Below are 21,102 nucleotides of genomic sequence, written 5' to 3'. Positions count from 1 at the left end.
TCCAGATTACTCTAGCAACCATGTATTGATTTGAATAAGAGACTGGAATATGAATAGGAAGTAGGTCTAAATAGAAAGACAAGTAATGAAAAGTAGCAAAAATAATGAATGTGTAGCTTTGCAGGGCATTGTTTTTTTTTTTTTAGATGGAGTCAGTTTCTTCCTACTCATTTGAAAGAGTAGGAAGAAATATTTAAATAATTCAAACACTATAAGGCCTATTGAAAAGTTGCTAGGAAATAGCCTATAGCATACTAAAAGTTAACTTAAAAGGTGAACTACCTCTTTAATATGTGGAGTAACATAATAAAAGGTGCAAATTTTGCACCAGTTCAAGTAACCCTTCAGCCACCAATCAGCAGGCAGAATTTGCCAATTGCTACTTGTCTGGTTGTTCAGTGTCACGAGACCTAGTACAATTTATATGAGGTTTATGACATTGCCCCTATGGAATTGCCATTGCTAATGTCCCCTAAGGAAGGTGATTTCTCTTATCTCTTCATATTCTTCAAACAAGGAACCTGTTTCTGGACGTACGTGATCAAGAGTAAGTTTGTTGTCTTTGTCAACTACATTCCATAGGAGATCAGATCTGTATCAGTCATTCTGTAATCAGTAAAGATAATTAAAGCCTTTTAAGACCTTGTGGTTTCCAGAGCCACATGATGTTTCAGCTCCATTCTCTATCACCTTCTCTGCGGATCTGTTGACAAAGATGATCCCCAGACAATTTTAGTTTATACATTAGTACGGTTACCCTTGGAAGGTGGGGTTATTCATTTACTTGCATATACACATTTGGCACCCCAAATTATAACAGGTCTTTCCTTCTCTTTTAGGGTAAGAGAAGGAAATTCTCATTTCGGGGAGATTTTGTCGCCTGGCGACTAATCGCCTCGACTTTGCGGTGACCAATCTCCCCGAACGCCTTCCCTCACTCTTGCGCTGGCTAAAACGAAAAATTGCCGGCGCTAAGCACATGCAAATCTTCGTGCGACTTCGAAAAACGAAATGCCGCGTGTGCTAAGCGCCGCCGATTTTTCAATTTAGCCAGCGCAAGAGTGAGGGAAGGAGTTCGGGGAGATTGGTCGCTGCAAAGACGAGGTGATTAGTCGCCAGGTGACTATATCTCCCATAAACGCCCAGTGTGACCTTACCCTTAAGAGTATAATGCAATGGTACAATCTTGTTTTTCACACAATATGTCCCCTTTAAGCCATTCAGAGTTCCAATTGCTATAAAACTGCAATGGGCCCTTGATCTCCAACTCAAATCTTGTATAGGTAAAACATGTCCATGCCTCTATATCTAGGAGACTTATTCATAAAAGGCACTGTATAATATACGCAGACTTATTCCATACTAAATGCAAATCCACAGAGCCCTTTATAAAATGCCAGCATTTGCCACAGGCTTTTAGGGAGCCCTAGCAGAGAAAATACGCATTATTAATGCAATGCACACATGGAAAAGGTCAAAGGGCCCTTATTAGGATATTTTACAATCCAGGGGATTATAGAAGCAGCAGAGAATGAGGACGAGGGGGCTGTGTGGTTCGGTGTTGCACAGCAGATTGGGCTCATGCCAAGTATTACAGTGCCAGTGTGTGTAATAAGATTGAGCTGATACAATGACAAGCCTCAGCTGGAGGGAATACATGTACCCTTACTCCTTGCACTAGGCAGCCATATCTTGTTACCCCTTACATAGTTAGTTACATAGTTAAATTGGGTTGAAAAAAGACAAAGTCCATCAAGTTCAACCCCTCCAAATGAAAACCCAGCATCCATACACACACCCCTCCCTACTTTTAATTAAATTCTATATACCCATATTTATACTAACTATAGAGCTTAGTATCACAATAGCCTTTGATATTATGTCTGTCCAAAAAATCATCCAAGTCCCTCTTATAGTCATTAACTGAATCAGCATCACAACATCACCCGGCAGTGCATTCCCCAACCTCACTGTCCTGACTGTGAAGAACCCCCTACGTTGCTTCAAATGAAAGTACTTTTCTTCTAGTCTAAAGGGGGGCCTCTGGTACGGTGATCCACTTTATGGGTAAAAAGGTCCCCTGCTCTTGTCTCCTTGTTCTTGTGATTTCATCTGTTCTAATTTCTCCGCCCCCCCCCCAAAAAAAGACTTTATTTACCATGGTCCTACAATTTTTTAATAAAAGTATATTATAAAAATAAACAATTACATCATAAATATATATATATATATATCTTCCAATAGCGAAACCCAAGGTCACGACACAGATTTCAGTACAGAAATGGACACTGACACAGCCTTTCACGTTTAAACTGCAGCTTTGCTGGCTTTTACTTTCAACAAAACACAGTTCTTCAGCCCACTGGCTTCACATGGGCGAATCACATAACATAAACAGTCCCACTTCACACCCTCACTGGTGTTCTCTTTACTCACGTTTGAGTTTAGCCATCACTGCCTTTCGGACTACAAATCCCAGAATCCTCTTTGGGCACACTTGAGCCACTCTTGTCTCCTGGGAGTGGTTTCTCTTGTCCTCTCTTCAACTCAGGGGAATCACTCTTGTTCCCTGGTGCTCACAAGCACATGTGGCCCCTCACCCTCCTCCACTCCGGGAGGTCTCTAGAGGGAAGCAATTAACTAGCAAACTACCTCTAATTAGGCAGCTGCAAACCCTTACATGGAGCAAGGAATGGAAGCCCACCCTGTTCTCTTTCATCCACTCCAGGGACCCTTAATCCAGCTTTTACCAACCCAGTTCAGAATTTCCACAGCTTTAGGGTAGGACTCCACGAGCGATTTTGTCGTGATCCGACGCGCTGCGACAAAACGCATGCGACAAAAATAAGCTAAGAGATAGAATTGTTGCATGGTGTCGCAGCGTTTATCCGACACGATCAGACTGTCTGATGCAGGCGATGCACGATGCGTCTGCATCTGACAGTCGTGTCGCGGCGGATCAACACTGCAACAAGTCGCATGTGTTTTGTCGCACTGCGTTGGATAGCGACAAAATCTCTCGTGGAGTCCTACCCTTATTTGCTGCAGTGCCACACTTTTCCCTGGAGTTTTGATTTCACCAGCTTAATGCTGGTGAAATACACACAATATCGTGCCCTTTACAATATCTTACAATATATAAAACAAAAAAAAAATGATATAGGGTAAAAAAAGTGAAAAAATACAATTTGCCTAAATTGCCTTATTGAAATATATTTCTTGATTATTGCATGTATATTAATATTATAACAGATAACGAATAGAATAGAAAATATCTTTTTCCAGCATAAATCGAATTTAAGAAAAAAGGTATTTTTATCGGCTTCAATGGGATTACACCCTTTGCTGCCTGGGTGGCAGTCAGTAGCGTAACCTTTTGCCCCACAGCAAATACATTTTAGGGCCCCCAAAATGTGCAGAGGATATCCTGTTTTGCCAAATTATGTTGAAATTGCTTGTTAATTAAGACCTTGTGGGCCCCCCTATACCTTGTGGGCCCCCCTGCAGGGTCTGCTTACTCTGTAGTTACTCCAATGGTGGCAGTGCCCCTGGAGTACGAGAAGCTCTCTTGTGATTGGCTGCTTCTTCTGATACATACTATAAGCTATTTACCTGGCTTTTCTCCTATGACTCGGGTTAGTGCAAAACAAAGTTCTTAGACCGCAGTATTCTCAGTGCTCCGACTCACAATATCCAATAATAGTAATTTATATCTCAGTGAATGATGGTTAATCCCAATGTTATTAAAAGGGAAAAAGGATAAATATATAGGAAGGCCGGTATTTTTTTCCGGAAAAGGTGGCAACCCTACCTCCCATTGACTCAATTTTAATAATCGAATAGTTAAAAATATTTTTTAAACAATCCCCTTTTTCTCTGTAATAATAAAACAGTAGCTTGTACTTCATCCAAACTAAGATATATATAAAGGGCATATCAAGGCAAAAAAATAAAATCCCATTTTTACTTTCTTTAATGAAAAAGAAACTTATCTCCAATAAACTTTAATTAAAAAATGTGCATTGTTTTTATAAGAAACCTGACTGTATGCAGTGAAATTCTCCCTTCATTTACTGCTGTGGATAGGAATTGCCAGACGGTCCCTAACTGCTGAGCAGGGAAACAATTATACTTATGAACAGCAGGGGGAGCCCCTGCCTTACCAGCTTTGTTTAGGACGATTCCTAAGCAGCCCAGACCACACTGAGCATGTGCACAGTCTTAGTCTTGCAAAGATGTTTAACAAAGTTACAAGATGGTCACCCCCTGTAGCCAACTTTGAAAGCATAAATTATTTGTTTGATTAGGCTTGTGGTGCAGTAAGTTCGTGTTTATATTTAGTATACAAAATACAGCATTTCTAGCCTTATTCTATTTTAGACTTTACATGCCCTTTAATCCTTATTGGAGGTAGAACAATAGTATTGGTTTTAATTAATGTTTACATGATTTTTTCAATAGACTGATTCAAATTACAGACGCCTTATCTGGAAAACCCCAGGTCCTGCGCATTTTGTATAACAGGTTCCATACCTGTATTCCATCATATTTTAGACAGTAGCATAAGCGGGTTAGTCAGATTAAACTGTCCTTTAATCCAGCTACATTGTTACAGTTCCCATCATCCCCAGCTAGAAAATATTCTAGTGTAGGGGATGGAGTTAAGAAATACAGGGCCTTCGTAATGCAGTTAGGCTGTGGCCCCTGAGAGATGAAAAACAAACAGAGATATGTACTCTGCAGCTATGCTTTCATACTGCAGGAGAAAGATCCTCTCGAATACAAATCCTTTCTAATACAAAGGAGTGCCCTTCCCAAAAAAAACTATTTGCATAGGCCGTAAAAGATATATAAAATGTTAACACATACTTGAGAATTTAAAAATTTTTTTAGTCTACTCTAAACACATACTTGAGTATTTTCAATTTTTTTTTATTCTTACCGTCCCTTTAAAATGATAGTAGAGCAAGTTTGCTGCAATACCAAGTTCTACAAGCAGAGGGCCCTTTGTAGCTGTGCCTTTCACAACTGAGGAATTGTGGGAGTTGTAGTTCAGGAACTAAACTGTGCTTAAAATGGGATTATGAGCTGGAGCAGGTGACTATTTTTAAACATGTATTTCCTGGACCTCATTCACTAAATGGAACAGTGTATAAAGGACACAAAAATGGGGCAAGCTTCCCTACTTTACCCGCACACATAATTCAGCATTTCACCCAGAATTACTGAAAACCAGTGTTACTTTAATAAATCATGAATTGGAACCTCTGTGGAACCTCTGCACGCTGCAGGGCAATCTGGGTGCAACTGTTATGTATATTGATTTTTAATGTCCAACACTTGGCCCACATTTTGCACCAGTTGACTGCACCTAACTCTACATGACGTTAAACATTTGCAATAGCCCTGTGTGATACTGCCCTTAATACATGATTTATTTGTACGGTGAGATAAATGCTGGTGCAGGCTGTACAGCTTACAACAGGCCCAGAGTTAAACTACAACTCCCAGAATTCCACCAAAAAGCTAAGGCCGTCAGGGCATACCTCCCAACATTTTGGAAGTAAAAAGAGGGACAAAATTTTTTTTCCGCAGGTAGCACAGCAATTGTTTTGACCACACCCCTTTCTGTGGCCACCCCCCCTAATTACCATGTTTATTTTACAAAATTTGGCAGATTATGAAAGTTTGAAAATATTTCTCCTTATCTAAACTGTGTTTTTGTGTCTCAAAATTGTTACAAAGTATCTTATTTGCACCTGTTAGCTGTTCTGTGGTCTCTACTAAAAGCCAATTAAGTGAGAAACTTTGTTTCTTTTTCTGGCTGTTCAGTGCATAGAAAAGAGGGACTTTCCAGTACAAATGAGGGACTGCGGGTTGAGCTGTCAAAAGAGGGACTGTCCCTCCGAAAAAAGGGACAGTTGGGAGGTATGGTCAGGGGGCTATGGAAGTAGTAGTTCAACCGCAGGTTGGAGATTAAGCTCTTAAAAATCTGCCACATGTGATTTTCAAGCTATTCCTGAAAAACAACAAACGTCTAACAGTCCAACAACAGGAATTCATGAGCAGCAGGGATATCTGAGATTTGTAGTTCTGAAAGATTGATTCGATTTCCTTATTAGCAGCCAAACCCATGAGTAGTCCATGCATGGCAGATGTCAATGTAGTTACAGTAGTAAAGTTTAGATATTCCAGAGGGTTGTAGAGCAGTAATATAACTAAACATTACAGGCCTGCACAGCAAATTCAATTTATGGTCCTACAACATTGGTACATTTTACCTATTTTACCAATAGATATTGAAATTTCTCATGAATTAGGGCTGGGCCCTCTATACTGCCAGACCCCCCTGCAACCACAGGGTCTGCTTCTTCTGTAGCCACACCCCTAACTGTGAGCTCTGCTGGGACAAGCACCGGTTTATAGGGATGGTTCACCTTCATGGTAACTTGTAGTATGTTATAGAATGACTAATTCTTAGCAACTTTTCAATTGGTCTTCATTATTTATTTTCTTATCGTTTTTGAATTATTTGCCTTCTTCTTCTGACTCTTTCCAGTTTTCAAATGGGGGTCACTGGCCCCATATAAACAATAAAGGCTCTGTAAGGCTACACATATATTGTTATTGCTACTTTTTATTACTCGTCTTTCTATTCAGGCCTCTCCTGTTCATATCCCAGTCTCTTGTTCCATTTAGTGCATGGTTGCTAGGGTCATTTTGACACTAGCAACCAGACTGCTGAAAATGCAAACTGGAGAGCTGCTGAATAAAAAGCGAAATAACTCAAACTACAAATGATAAAAAATAAAAACCAACTACAAATGGTCTCAGAATATCACTGTCTCTCTCATACTAACTTTAAGCTATTTTATTCTTCTTCATTTACACAGCACCACCTTATTGGCAGAGCTCTAGAGTAATCATTCACATAAGTCCCTGCCCTGTGGAGCTTACAATCTAATGTGCTTGGGAGGCAGCTGGCAGGAAACCCAGGCAAATGGGGGACAATACACAAAACCCTTGTTCTTCATGTTAATTAAACAGGGCATTCTCCTATCCATTACACAGTTGTGTCATTCAGACGACACTGACTGGTTGCTAGGGGCAGATGTACCCTAGCAACGAAGCAGAAAAGCGGCAGAACTAACACAGGCGCTCTAAATGTGAATGTATAACTTGCTGCTATCATTAGCCCTTTCCTCTAGGTGTTCTTTAGGCGGCAGCAGTCAGTGTCAGTCCAGAGTCGCTGCTGCAAGACTGTCTCTCCCCGCACTCAAAGGCATCGCCGCTTTAAAAGCGGAAAGGGGCGGGCTTAGCTTGGCTCGTGACGTCACGCGAGCAGGAACGCTACGGTCCTTGTGCCCCAGGTCAGTCCCCGCGGCGCTGCAGGAGGAGCAGTACGGGCTATAGAGCGCAGGGAAAGCCCGAGGCCGCCGACGCTTCTACCCTCTCTCCCGGGATCCCACACGGCAGTCCTGTAAGCTCCTCCTCCCTCCCGGGGAGAGAAGGTCGCAGAGCTCCTGGATCAGGCGGCAGTAGCGCGGAGCTGCGGCACAAGGAACTTTACTCGGCTATGGCTGCGGGCAGACGGATGTAGGAGCCGCCGGGGGATGAGCAGGACACACAGGCATCCAATGAGCGCTCCGCTGTGGCTGCTGAACACTATGTGCGCCCAATAACCCGAGGGGCTGCAGGAGCCCCAAACAGCTTCTTCCACTCACCGCCCTGAACTCGCGCCTCTGCCCTCCCCCCGCGCTCCTTTTACTTCTATTGGCCCGAGTCAGTCCCGCTACTCACAGGCTGCACCGAGTCCGCTCCGGACATTATGGCGGCGAAATCGGCTGCTCCGGGGGTCGGGATCCTACTTGTCACAGCCAATGTGGGGACCTTGTTTGATGATGTGAGTACCGGCTATACTGTAACTGCTATACACTGCTATATATACTGCTACTACTATACTTCTACTGTACACTACTATACACTACTATTTATACTCATACACTACTATATACTCATATACACTACTATACGTCTACTATACACTACTATATATACTGCTGCTACTATACTTCTACTGTACACTACTATATACTCATATACACTACTATACGTCTACTATACACTGCTATATATACTGCTACTACTATACTTCTACTGTACACTACTATACACTACTATTTATACTCATACACTACTATATACTCATATACACTACTATACGTCTACTATACACTACTATATATACTGCTGCTACTATACTTCTACTGTACACTACTATATACTCATATACACTACTATACGTCTACTATACACTGCTATATATACTGCTACTACTATACTTCTACTGTACACTACTATACACTACTATTTATACTCATACACTACTATATACTCATATACACTACTATACGTCTACTATACACTACTATATATACTGCTGCTACTATACTTCTACTGTACACTACTATATACTCATATACACTACTATACGTCTACTATACACTGCTATATATACTGCTGCTACTATACTTCTACTGTACACTACTATATACTCATATACACTGCTATATACTCATATACACTACTATACGTCTACTATACACTACTATATATACTGCTACTACTATACTTCTACTGTACACTACTATATATACTGCTACTACTATACTTCTACTGTACACTACTATATATACTCATATTCACTACTATATAGACTCATATACACTGCTATATACTCATATACACTGCTATATACTTATACACTACTATACGTCTACTATACACTACTATATATTCGTATACACTACCATACTTCTACTATATACTGCTACTGCTATACATTACTATACTACTATACACTACTATGAGACTATGTCCTCACTGCTACTACTATGTCTCTCTGTGATACTGTACTGGCACTACTATGTCTCTCTCTGATACTGTACTGGCACTACTATGTCTCTGATACTGTACTGGCACTACTATGTCTCTGATACTGTACTGGCACTACTATGTCTCTCTGTGATACTGTACTGGCACTACTATGTCTCTCTGTGATACTGTACTGGCACTACTATGTCTCTCTGTGATACTGTACTGGCACTACTATGTCTCTCTGTGATACTGTACTGGCATACTATGTCTCTGTAACTGTACTGGCACTACTATGTCTCTTTGTGATATTGTACTGGCACTACTATGTCTCTGATACTGTACTGGCACTACTATGTCTCTCTGTGATACTGTACTGGCACTACTATGTCTCTCTGTGATACTGTACTGGCACTACTATGTCTCTCTGTGATACTGTACTGGCACTACTATGTCTCTCTGTGATACTGTACTGGCACTACTATGTCTCTGATACTGTACTGGCACTACTATGTCTCTCTGTGATACTGTACTGGCACTACTATGTCTCTCTGTGATACTGTACTGGCACTACTATGTCTCTCTGTGATACTGTACTGGCACTACTATGTCTCTCTGTGATACTGTACTGGCACTACCATGTCTCTCTGTGATACTGTACTGGCACTACTATGTCTCTCTCTGATACTGTACTGGCACTACTATGTCTGATACTGTACTGGCACTACTATGTCTCTCTGTGACACTGTACTGGCACTACTATGTCTCTCTGTGACACTGTACTGGCACTTCTATGTCTCTGATACTGTACTGGCACTACTATGTCTCTGATACTGTACTGGCACTACTATGTCTCTCTGTGATACTGTACTGGCACTACTATGTCTCTCTCTGATACTCTACTGGCACTACTATGTCTCTCTGTGACACTGTATTGGCACTACTATGTCTCTGATACTGTACTGGCACTACTATGTCGCTCTGTGATACTGTACTGGCACTACTATGTCGCTCTGTGATACTGTACTGGCACTACTATGTCACTCTGTGATACTGTACTGGCACTACTATGTCGCTCTGTGATACTGTACTGGCACTACTATGTCTCTCTGTGATACTGTACTGGTTGTGTAGGTGCATAGAACACCTGGCTTTGTTGCTGATTTAGGGGCCACACTGCTGCAATGGTGCCCTTGTGTTACTGTGTCTGGGCACCTAAGGAAGGAGGTGGAACCCCCCCCCCCCTACAGATGTTGGGCATTGCACACACTGTATAACAGAATCACAACTGTGTTGCACAATGGTACTGGGCATGGCCCACCCTGATACCGCTGTGTTTCCCTATGGTACAGCCTTGATGATAGTTTGTTCGTGCCCACAGGGCCCAATGATCGGATCCTAACGAATAGTAATGGGCGGTTGGATTGCGGGACCGCATCAACGAATAGATGTGACGGGATTTTTCGTCCCATCCGATTGAGATCTGGGCGACTTTCGGCCAGATCTCGATCGGGGAAACCCGTCGGCGGGGCCCCATACACGGGCCAATTAGCTGCCGACACGGTCTGTCGGCAGCTTTTATCGGCCCGTGTATGGGCCACCTTTAGAGTGATATCACCCCCTCCCTTTTCCCCCCCAGCAGCCAAACAAAAGAACAATGGGAAGGTAACCAGATAGCAGCTCCCTAACACAAGATAACAGCTGCCTGGTAGATCTAGGAACAGCACTCAATAGTAAAATCCAGGTCCCACTGAGACACATTCAGTTACATTGAGTAGGAGAAACAACAGTCTGCCAGAAAGCAGTTCCATCCTAAAGTGCTGGCTCTTTCTTAAATCACATGACCAGGCAAAATGACCTGACATACACCTACACACTAATATTATAACTAAAAAAAAATTACACTTGCTGGTTCAGGAATGACACTTTATATATGTGGAGTTAATTATTTGCAGTGTAAACAGTGTAATTTAGATATAAAAAAAAACAACATTATAAAAATCAGGACAGAATCCCTTTAAACGTGTCTCAATGCAGCTGCATGCCGTTGCTATGCAATTTGTGCGGGGTAACCAGAAGCACTAACACATATGCAGAAAAACACACACAATCCAGATGCTCCCGGGAAATCGGTACAAGCCACTAGTACAGACACGTTGATGCTGTGAATAACAATCACCTTTAGAGAGTCGGAAACACGCTGAGTGTCTGTGTTTTTACACGCTCTGATGCCCCCACCTCTTGTGCTCAGGAAGGAGATAAACACACACCATGTCTCCTTTCCTTAAATATAGATACGTTGTTGCTGTGTCGGTTTAGATATACAGTGTATCGTTGTTATTATGGATCAGGGATGCCCAGTTAGCTTCTCTATAAAACTCTGCAAGGCGCTGATCCACAAGTTCCCTTCATAAGGACAGTCTCTTGCTCCCTACCTGAATACACTTTTTTTTTTTTAGGGGTGAACTGGGAGTTGCAGCTGCCAAATTCGAAAACAAGGGTAGGTTAACCCTTCCACCCAGGTTTGCTTGCAGTGAATTCTGGGATTGGAGGTTCTGCAGCAGCTGGTGCATTGCGGCCGCTTTTATATGCAAACAGAGTCCTACTGTAGGTTATTACTTATATACCAAATACAGCAGGAAAATGGGGTCTGTCCTGAGACAACTCCCAGCATGCAGTGCAGACAGAGTTGCTCTTCCAAGACAGCAGCAATGTACCTGGTACAGGTATGGGACCTGTTATTCAGAGTGCTCGGGACCTGGGGCTTTCCAGATAACAGATCTTTTTACAATATAGATCTTCATACCTTAAAAAATCATGTAAACATGAAATAAACCCAACAGACTGGTTTTGCTTCCAATAAGGATTAATTATATCTTAATCTTAATTATATCTTAGTTGGGATCAAGTATAAGGTACTGTTTTATTATTACAGAGAAACAGGAAATATTTTTTTAAAAACTGGGTTATATTCATAAAATAAAGTCTATGGGAGACGGCCTTTCCGTAATTCGGAACTTTCTGGATAACGGGTTTCCAGATAATGGTTCCTATACCTGTATAACAATGCAGAATGCTTCTATTTATAAAAAGTATTTTTTAGGGATTCGTCGAATCCACTATTTTGGTTTCGGCCGAACACCCGAATCCTTCGCGAAAGATTTGGGCGAATACCAAGCCGAATCCTAATTTGCATATCAAATTAGGGGTGAGAAGGGGAAACATTTTTTACTTCCTTGTTTTGTGCAAAAAAGTCATGCACTTTCCCTCCCGCCTCTAATTTGCATATGCCAATTATGATTCCACTTGGCCGGGCAGATTGCTTTCAGGGCAATTGACAATAAGGGTAGGACTACACGGATGTTTTCGGCGAGTTCCGTTGCGATTTGACAAAATGCCGGCGACAAATCGCATGCGACGGAAATAAGGTAAGAAGTGAATGCATTGTCGGATGAAGTTGCAGCATTGATACGACACGACTGTCAGATGAATAGGCTGAGCGCTGCGTCTGCATCCCACCGTCGTGTTGCGTTGGTCAAAGCTGTGACTTCATCCAACATTTCTATCTCTTACCTTATTTACGTTGCAGCGCGTCTGATCGCACCGAAAACATCTGTGTAGTCCAACCCTAAATGGTGTGCTTGAATTCATGGGGTGCTATTTGTCGAAATTATGATTCCCTCGAAGTACTGGCAGTGGAAGCTCTGACTCCTTATCTGCCAATAACATTGACTAGTCTTTTCCTGCCACTGAGCTGGTTGTTGGCTGATTCCCAACAATTTGTAGTTCAAACCAGCTAAAAAGTCTTTTATCTCCAAGTGTCCCAGTTGCAAATATTTATTTTTTCGCATCTTTCTTATTAGCACAGGGAGGTGTCTTTTTTCTTTTTTTTTTTTTTCCTCTTTAACAATTACATGTTTTAAAACTGCTGTTGGGGGTGTTGCCTGGCTCATCTCTCTTGTCTTAATCTCTTTATTGAGTATTCCTGTTAAAGGGTTAGTTTGCCTTTAAGTTAGGGATGCACTGAAACCAGGATTCGGCCAGGATTCGGCCTTTTTTTAGCAGGATTCGGCCTAATCGAATCCTAATTTGCATATGCAAATCAGGGACAGGGAGGAAAATCACGTGACTTTTTGTCACAAAATAAGGAAGTAAAAAATGTTTTCCTCTTCCCACCCCTAATTTGCATATTCAAATTAAGATTTGGTTCGGCTGAATCCAAAAAAAAGTGGATTCAGTGCATCCCTACTTCATTTTTATGTTATATAGAGTGTTCTGTTCTTACATACTTTTCAATGAGTCTTTATTTTATACATTTTTTTTAAGTTTATTTGCCTTCCTCACACAAAAAAATTTATATCAAAAGATATATGTCCCAAGGCTTATTTTCAGGAAAAATAAATTATTAATATTCACATTTTTTTTTAAAAGATTTTTGATACATACAAGGTGGGCCATGTGGGGTCAGTATGTATCAAAAACCTTTTTAAAATGTGATTTGGATTCGGCCGAACTCCTGAATCCTTCGTCAAAGATTCAGCCCTTTTGGAACTGGGGCATTTCCCTTTGGCTATGTATAAAGATATACGGAAATCAGATGTATGGACTCCCGATTCTAAAATAATTTATAATTTGCCTTCCTCTTCTACCTCTTTCCACTGACCCCAGCAACCAAAAAAAACTATTACTCTGTGAGGCTATAATTGTTGTTACTTTTTATTCCTTATCTTTCTAGTCAGGCCCTCTCCAATTCATATTCCAGTGTCTCATTCAAACTACTGCCTGGTTGCTAGGGTAAGATGGACCTTAGCAACCAGCCTAAGGCCTACACAATTAAATATGCTGGTGTAGAAACACCTGATACCTTTCCATGTTGCATGTTGCCCCCAAAATAATTTTTAGGCCAAAACCTACCTCTTGCTGGCAGTTTCCGTTCATGTCAATGACTGGCAGTACAGAGTCATATTGAGCTTTTCTCCACCAACGGAAGAATATTATGTGTGATAAATACCCATACGGCTAATTGCTGCAGAACATTAAACAATATAATTGATCCTACTTATATCAACAGTAATAAGCAGAGCCCTACAGCTCCCAGCAATAATCCCAGCCAATATGTTTAACCAGACTTTTAACTGAATGTTGTAGACAATGGCATTGTAAGACTAGCTGCAGTTGGTCTTTGAGAGCGAAAGGAAGGAGGATTCGAAGATCGCCAGCCTTTCTCTTTTCGAGCACCTGGGCACTATGTACCTATGGATCCTGTGGTTAATCCCATGACCCCTTGTCATGTCTGACAGTTTCAGCAGGCATTTTTATGCAGGATATGCACTTCATTATGCAGAACACATGATCAGTCATGCTTTGGGCTTGGGAAAATAGGTTTGTGTTTATTCCGTGAATGATAATGATACTGTCGCTTCAGGGTTAAAGTTTGCAATTAATTTTTGTGACCATATTATGGCTAGACCACACCCCAATGCAGTCGAGACCACACCCATTCTGCCTACACTGTGCCCTTTGCTCCAGCCCTGCCCAAAATTAAAATTTCTGGCGACTTCTTTAAAACTACACAATTTTTATCATGTTTTTATTTTAAAGGGATCCTGTCATCGGAAAACATGTTTTTTTCAAAACGCATCTGCTACTCCAGCAGAATTCTGCACTGAAATCCATTTCTCAAAAGAGCAAGCAGATTTTTTTATATTCAGTTTTAAAATCTGACATGGGGCTAGACATTTTGTCAATTTCCCAGCTGCCCCCAGTCATGTGACATGTGCCTGCACTTTAGGAGAGAAATGCTTTCTGGCAGGCTGCTGTTTTTCCTTCTCAATGTAACTGAATGTGTCTCAGTGGGACATGGGTTTTTACTATTGAGTGCTGTTCTTAGATCTACCAGGCAGCTGTTATCTTGTGTTAGGGAGCTGTTATCTGGTTACCTTCCCATTGTTCTTTTGTTTGGCTGCTGGGGGGGGGTAAAGGTAGGGGGGTGATATTACTCTAACTTGCAGTAAAGAGTGATTGAAGTTTATCAGAGCACAAGTCACATGACCAGGGGCAGCTGGGAAATAGACAATATGTCTAGCCCCATGTCAGATTTCAAAATTGAATATTAAAAAAATCTGCTCTTTTGAGAAATGGATTTCAGTGCAGAATTCTACTGGATCAGCACTATTAACTGATTCATTTTGAAAAAAAATGTTTTTCCCATGACAGTATCCCTTTAAGGTTAATTGCCCTTTTAAATATTACCCATGCCTCCTGGGTAGATTTTTCCTTTAATCGTTGGAGAGGGCGCCGTTGTGCCGATGTTCATTCTGCACGTTTGGCTGTTTTTGACAATTGGCCCGGCCTCTGCTCTTTATGTTGGTAAATGGAAAGCACCCAGGCTGGCGCACATCAGAGGTGAGAGGGTGCAAAATTATAATGAATTAATAATTCATTAGCAACATTTGGCTGCCACATGTCGTTCTGGCCCACGTGGCTTTTATTTAGTAGCTGCTGGAATCCGAAGAACTCGCTGGTTTTATTTTCATAACATCATAACATCTGACCCACCGGCATTTGAGCGAGCAACCCGTTCACCTGCAATACAGTCTCTATATTGGTGGATTCAAGGCTTACGGGTTGGACAGAGGATGCTGGGATTTGTAGTACAGAGCTGGAGGGTGCAGACTAGACAATCTGTTTGATTACTTGAGATGAACATGTGCTCTATACGCATATACACATTTTTCACGTAATTCCATAACATTTACTTGCATTTGAAAAAAATAGTTGTTTAACAGTGAATTGTGTGCTACAGGTCACTCACTACTACTTTGCTCTTAAAGGATTTAAAGGGTAAATCCTGCCAAAATCATTAGGAAGGGCACATAGTTATTAGGGGTTTAAAGGAATGACTTAGCTTCCCATTCGAGTAATCTCTAACATGGATATGTAAGGCTTCTACCATGGAAACTGACGCAATTAACCCTTTTGTTCTCCGTCGCTCCTGAAATTTCAGTTGTGTGCTGTTATTGCTTGTTGTGCTGCCCCTGCAATGTTCCTACATTACTACCTGCAATCAGAGTTTAAGCTTCTGTTTTTGCCCAGCAAAACCAATACAAGCAGTTTACTATTTTTTTTTCTGATAACGTGGGGGTATATATATATATATATATATATATATATCTCATGGAGGAATACACCCTAAACTTGTTTTTGCCAAATAAACACCATTTTCTTCATTTGTAAGTCCTGTGAGTGAGAGCCTCTGTTGTGTGTGTGTGTGTGTTGTGTGTGTGTGTGTGTGTGTGTGTGTGTGTGTGTGTGTGTGTGTATATATATATATATATATATATATATATATATATATATATATATATATATATATATATATATATATATATATATATATATATATATATATATATATATCTCCACCAAAGAAGATCCGCACTCTCAGGTCTTATGAAAATAATAAAAGTTTTATTTTTTAAATGCAACTAACGTTTCGACCTCCTCCAAGGCCTTTCTCAATCTTTTTATTATTTATATAAGATCTGAGAGTGCGGCTCTTCTTTGGTGGATTTAAATTGAAATTATTGACACTGCACCCAGGCAATTTAAACCATTTTTTCGAGAGTACTTGCTACCTTGTGGACTATAGAGAGATATAGAGATAGATATAGATAGATAGATAGATATAGAGAGATAGATGGATATAGAGAGGTAGATGGATATAGAGAGAGATAGATAGATATAGAGAGAGATAGATAGATATAGAGAGAGATAGATAGATATAGAGAGAGATAGATAGATATAGAGAGAGATAGATAGATATAGAGAGAGATAGATAGATATAGAGAGAGATAGATAGATAGATATAGAGAGAGATAGATAGATAGATATAGCGAGAGAGATAGATAGATAGATATAGAGAGAGATAGATAGATAGATATAGAGGGGTCCGTTTACTAAAGTGCGGTAAATCTGACTTTAAGTTTCCGCATGTTATCGCTGAGAATATTTTTACGCCAGAATATTCGCAGCGACTAAGTTTACTAAACAGCGATGCGCTCAGAAGTCATTGCGATCACTTGCGGTAACTACGTTAAGGAACCAGCTTACGTTAGCGGTAATTTTAGCGAGTTGCGAATTTTCTGGCGAAAAATTAAGTTTTTGCGAATATTTATGCTATAAAATAGTCTTGTTTTATGGCGGTTATTATGGCAATTTTTACTGTGAAATTTATGGCCAGAAATGCATCTTCAAAACTCAAAACTTTATTGACTGATGATTATACCATCCAACAACATTACCAGAGTAACACCAATCAAACATGTCTGCATCATATAAACCCTTCTGCCAATAGAATCATAGGAACAAGAAATGATACCAGTCAATCTCTTTGCTTCATAGAAATGCACAGTTTAATGTAGCCAATCACAATGAAACCAAAAAAGCGTTGAGGCTGACGAATCCTTGGACTGTGATGCCGCTGCCAATAATACAACTCTGAGCTGAAACTGCTGCTGTTGCACCAGATAGAAGCAGAAGCCAAAACATCCCGTCAGCAATAGCTACAGATCTCTCTCCTGTCAGCAAAGAATGATGGGTAACAAAAAACAGTATTATGGGATATTTCCTGCCCCTTGAGAATTTTCTGGCGAAAAAAATACTTTTACGCCACTACATAGGTGGCGGTAAAAGTTTGCGAATATTCTGGCGTTAATTTTGTCTTTAGCACATTTCGCTGTTTAGTAAACCATGCGTTAATGTGTACGTAGCGTTATTTTCAGTGAATGCGATAACTGGCGAACAATTATTCTTGCGCAAGAAAATTCGCAAATTTATATTTACCGCAGGTTAGTAAACTGCCGATAACATATTTGGCGAAAATTCTGTCTATATATTGTGCGAATATTTTTAACGCACTTTAGTAAACGGACCCCAGAGAGAGATAGATAGATATAGAGATAGATATAGAGAGATAGATAGATATAGAGAGAGATATAGAGAGAGATATAGAGAGAGAGAGATAGAGAGAGATAGAGAGAGATAGAGAGACATAGAGAGACATAGAGAGAGATAGAGAGAGATAGAGAGAGATAGAGAGAGATAGAGAGAGATAGATAGATATAGAGAGAGATAGAGAGAGATAGAGAGAGATAGAGAGAGATAGTTAGATCTATATATAGATATAGAGATATAGATAGATAGTTAGATAGATCTATATATAGAGATAGATATAGATAGATAGTTAGATAGATCTATATATATATATATATAGTGATAGATATAGATAGATCTATATATAGAGATAGATAGATAGATAGATCTATATGTAGACTCGGGTCTGTATTGTCTGTTGCTGTCACTGACTTTGGAAGAGAGCTGTTGAGCTGAAAGCATGGTATTAACAGCCTAAAACTGCTAATATCCAAATAGAATAGTGAGGAGAGCGACCCAGGGCAGAAGATCTGCAACAATGTGATTTATTAGCTGCTACAAACACACAACATGTTTCGGGCCTCAAACGCCCTTTATGATAAAGGGCGTTTGAGGCCCGAAACATGTTGTGTGTTTGTAGCAGCTAATAAATCACATTGTTGCAGATCTTCTGCCCTGGGTCGCTCTCCTCACTATTCTATTTGGATTTATGTCGTAGACTTGCGGTAATGTCTATGAGGAAAGAAGCACCGCTGCATATACTACTGGGCTGTGCGCTGAAGTAATCCTGGTTGAGTAAAACTGCTAATATCTCAGAAATCTTAATAGCAGAAAATTACTGTAAATTGCATAAGTGCTTAGAGGAGTATTCTGAGTGCGTTTACAATAATTTCTATTGGGTTTAGCTGTTCTTTAAAGATCTAAGTGTATTATACTGTGATCATGCTACGCAGTGAGTTGTAATTGACTTGCGAGGAGTTTGGTGACCCGTTTAGGGCTGTGATGGTGTAGTGACCCTCCCAGCACTCTGATTGCAGTTGATTTAATTCGGTTTTTCAGAGTTGTAGTTCTTCAACAAATGGAGAGCTACAGGCTCAATGCAATTGAGGCATTCAGCTTTGAGCTGTTATTCACAGATGACTTTGCCATTTAGTCTCTATTGCCATTGTTCCTGGTTATAGTTATTTTTGTGTTTGCTTGTATCAGGTATTGATGCCTGAAGGCCTGGCAGCTGTCACTTTGGTTGGCTCTTGCATCCATGATATTAATGATGAGCTCCATCACCTTAAAAGGAAACCTTTGCCTGGTGTTTCCATCCTTTGACGCCAGTGCTTTTGTAGTGTCTAGTAATTTTAGGGGCAGCTTTTAGGAAAAAGACAAGATATGTGTTGAGCCTGCCCTATAAAATCTGGCAATAACATGCGGCTTCTTGCTTCTTATTTTAAGTGGGTCAGCGCTTACTTTAAGTTAACAAGGTCAGTGCTTGAAGAATTAAATTGCCTCTTTGAATATATTCTCCAAAGCCCTAAACTCTTCTCTATTTAGATCTTAATATGACACTATTGGGTCACAATTATATCAGAATCTGTTCCGGTAAGGGTGGACCTATATCTGGAAAATCCAAGACCCCGCTGGTCATTTAAAATATTTTTCTTCAAGCAAAACTTTTAACAAGTCCTCGGCGTGAATGTGTCTTAGGATATAATGGGTACAAAATAATGGAACTGTGGAACCCTGGAATGAACTATTTTGTCCTTGTAGCATTGGATTCAGATACTTGATTTCAATCATTATGTTGGGTTTTAGGGTCAGTGCTTAGGGCCTAGGATTTGGGGATTATTGGTAATATTTGCAACTAAGACAAGTATGAACGTAACAGCACAAAAACAAGACTTCTCCATTGCAGGGCCCTTTAATGATGACAAAGCCTTAATAATTTTATTTCTTCTCTTATATTGGTCTCTTTACAGTCATTAAAGCAAGATTTAAGACTAAACAAATAGCTGAAACAAAGGAGGCACTGATCACATTTATTTTAGAAACACCCTTTGTTCTGTTTATTCTCTGGCCCTTGATGTCATACGGCTGTTGCATTTCCAATCCTTTTAAGAGCCTTGTTGTGGATATTCTCTATATAGACTCTGTAAAAAGTCACACTTCGTAGCTATAGTCTAGCACAGTGATCCCCAACAGTGGCTCCTGAGCAACATGTTACTCTCAAACCCCTTTGAATTGCTGGCTTGAAGGCAAGTTTTGGTTGCATAAAAAACAGGTTTACTGTAGGTTGCCAGTCCACATAGTGGCTACTGAATAGTCAATCCCAGCCCTTATTTGGCACCCAGGAACTATTTTCATGCTTTTGTTGCTCTCCAACTCTTTTTACAATTGAATTTAGCTCATGGGTAAAAAAGGTTGGGGACCCCTGGTCTAGCAGTACTTTATCCCCCTAAGTGACCCTAGTAGCTGTTAAGAGCACAGTGCAAGGATCGGCAGTCTATGAAGGTTGCCGGAGGGATCTACTAGTAGTTCTACACCATTCAGAGACCTACAGGTTGCCTGTCACTAGCTTATAGAAGTAGACTGTGAAGTTAGGGCAGTTCAGCGACAAATCTCCTGTTCTTCGGGGCGACAATCTCCTCGAACTGCCTTCTCCCTGCCCTAAGCTGGCTAAAATAAAAATCGCCTGTGGCAATGCACATGTGGCGCTTCGTTTTCTGAAGTTGCCTCACAAGGAAACTTCGGATGAAGCGCCGCGAGTAGATTGACGCTGGAATTTTCTCATTATAGCAGGGGGAAGGCAGTTCGGGGAGATTGTCACCCTGCAGAAGAGGCGATTAGTCGCCAGGCGACTAAATCTCCCTGAATCTGCCCGTGTGCCCCTGCCCTAAAGAGGTAGACTCTGGAGTTAGTGGACTTTGGAGGGAAACAATTTCCTGGCATATGAACGCTGATAGTTATTGGTGCTTTCAGTAGTTTGCAATGTTAAAATTAATTTAACTATCTGTAGAGAGCCAGACCCTTGGGGCAGGGGGCAGCCCCATCATTTTGGATCCACTTCACAGGAGCAAGCAGAGTAACTGACGGGGGGGTTGGTTTAACCCACGCTTTCAAAGCATAATATGACTTGAAATGCAACCTTTGTGTATTTGCATGCTTAGATTGCATCCCATTTATTGTCAACACTTCAAGCCAAACATGATGCTCCTGACCCTGAAGCAAAACATTCAGGAAAGTTCCTGGAGTTTTTCCCATTTAAACAACTGACTTTGATTTGCATTATCTTGTCCAACTCCG

The 21,102-nt window shown here is 40.7% G+C and overlaps 1 protein-coding gene across 3 annotated transcripts in view; it reads left to right on the top strand.

Moving 5' to 3' along the window:
• Positions 1-7,288: 7,288 nt before the first annotated feature.
• inpp5a.1.S (inositol polyphosphate-5-phosphatase A S homeolog) overlaps positions 7,289-21,102 on the top strand; it is a 289,133-nt gene continuing 275,319 nt past the window's right edge. The window contains exon 1 of one of the 3 annotated variants that reach the window (XM_041570524.1): positions 7,289-7,903. In XM_041570524.1, coding sequence (XP_041426458.1) covers positions 7,829-7,903 — 75 coding nt within the window. In that variant the 5' untranslated portion in view covers positions 7,289-7,828. 3 annotated transcript variants of the gene reach the window in all.

Source organism: Xenopus laevis, chromosome 7S (genome assembly GCF_017654675.1).
Source record: "Xenopus laevis strain J_2021 chromosome 7S, Xenopus_laevis_v10.1, whole genome shotgun sequence".
NCBI lineage: Eukaryota > Metazoa > Chordata > Amphibia > Anura > Pipidae > Xenopus > Xenopus laevis.
This window is presented reverse-complemented; position numbering and strand designations above follow the sequence as displayed.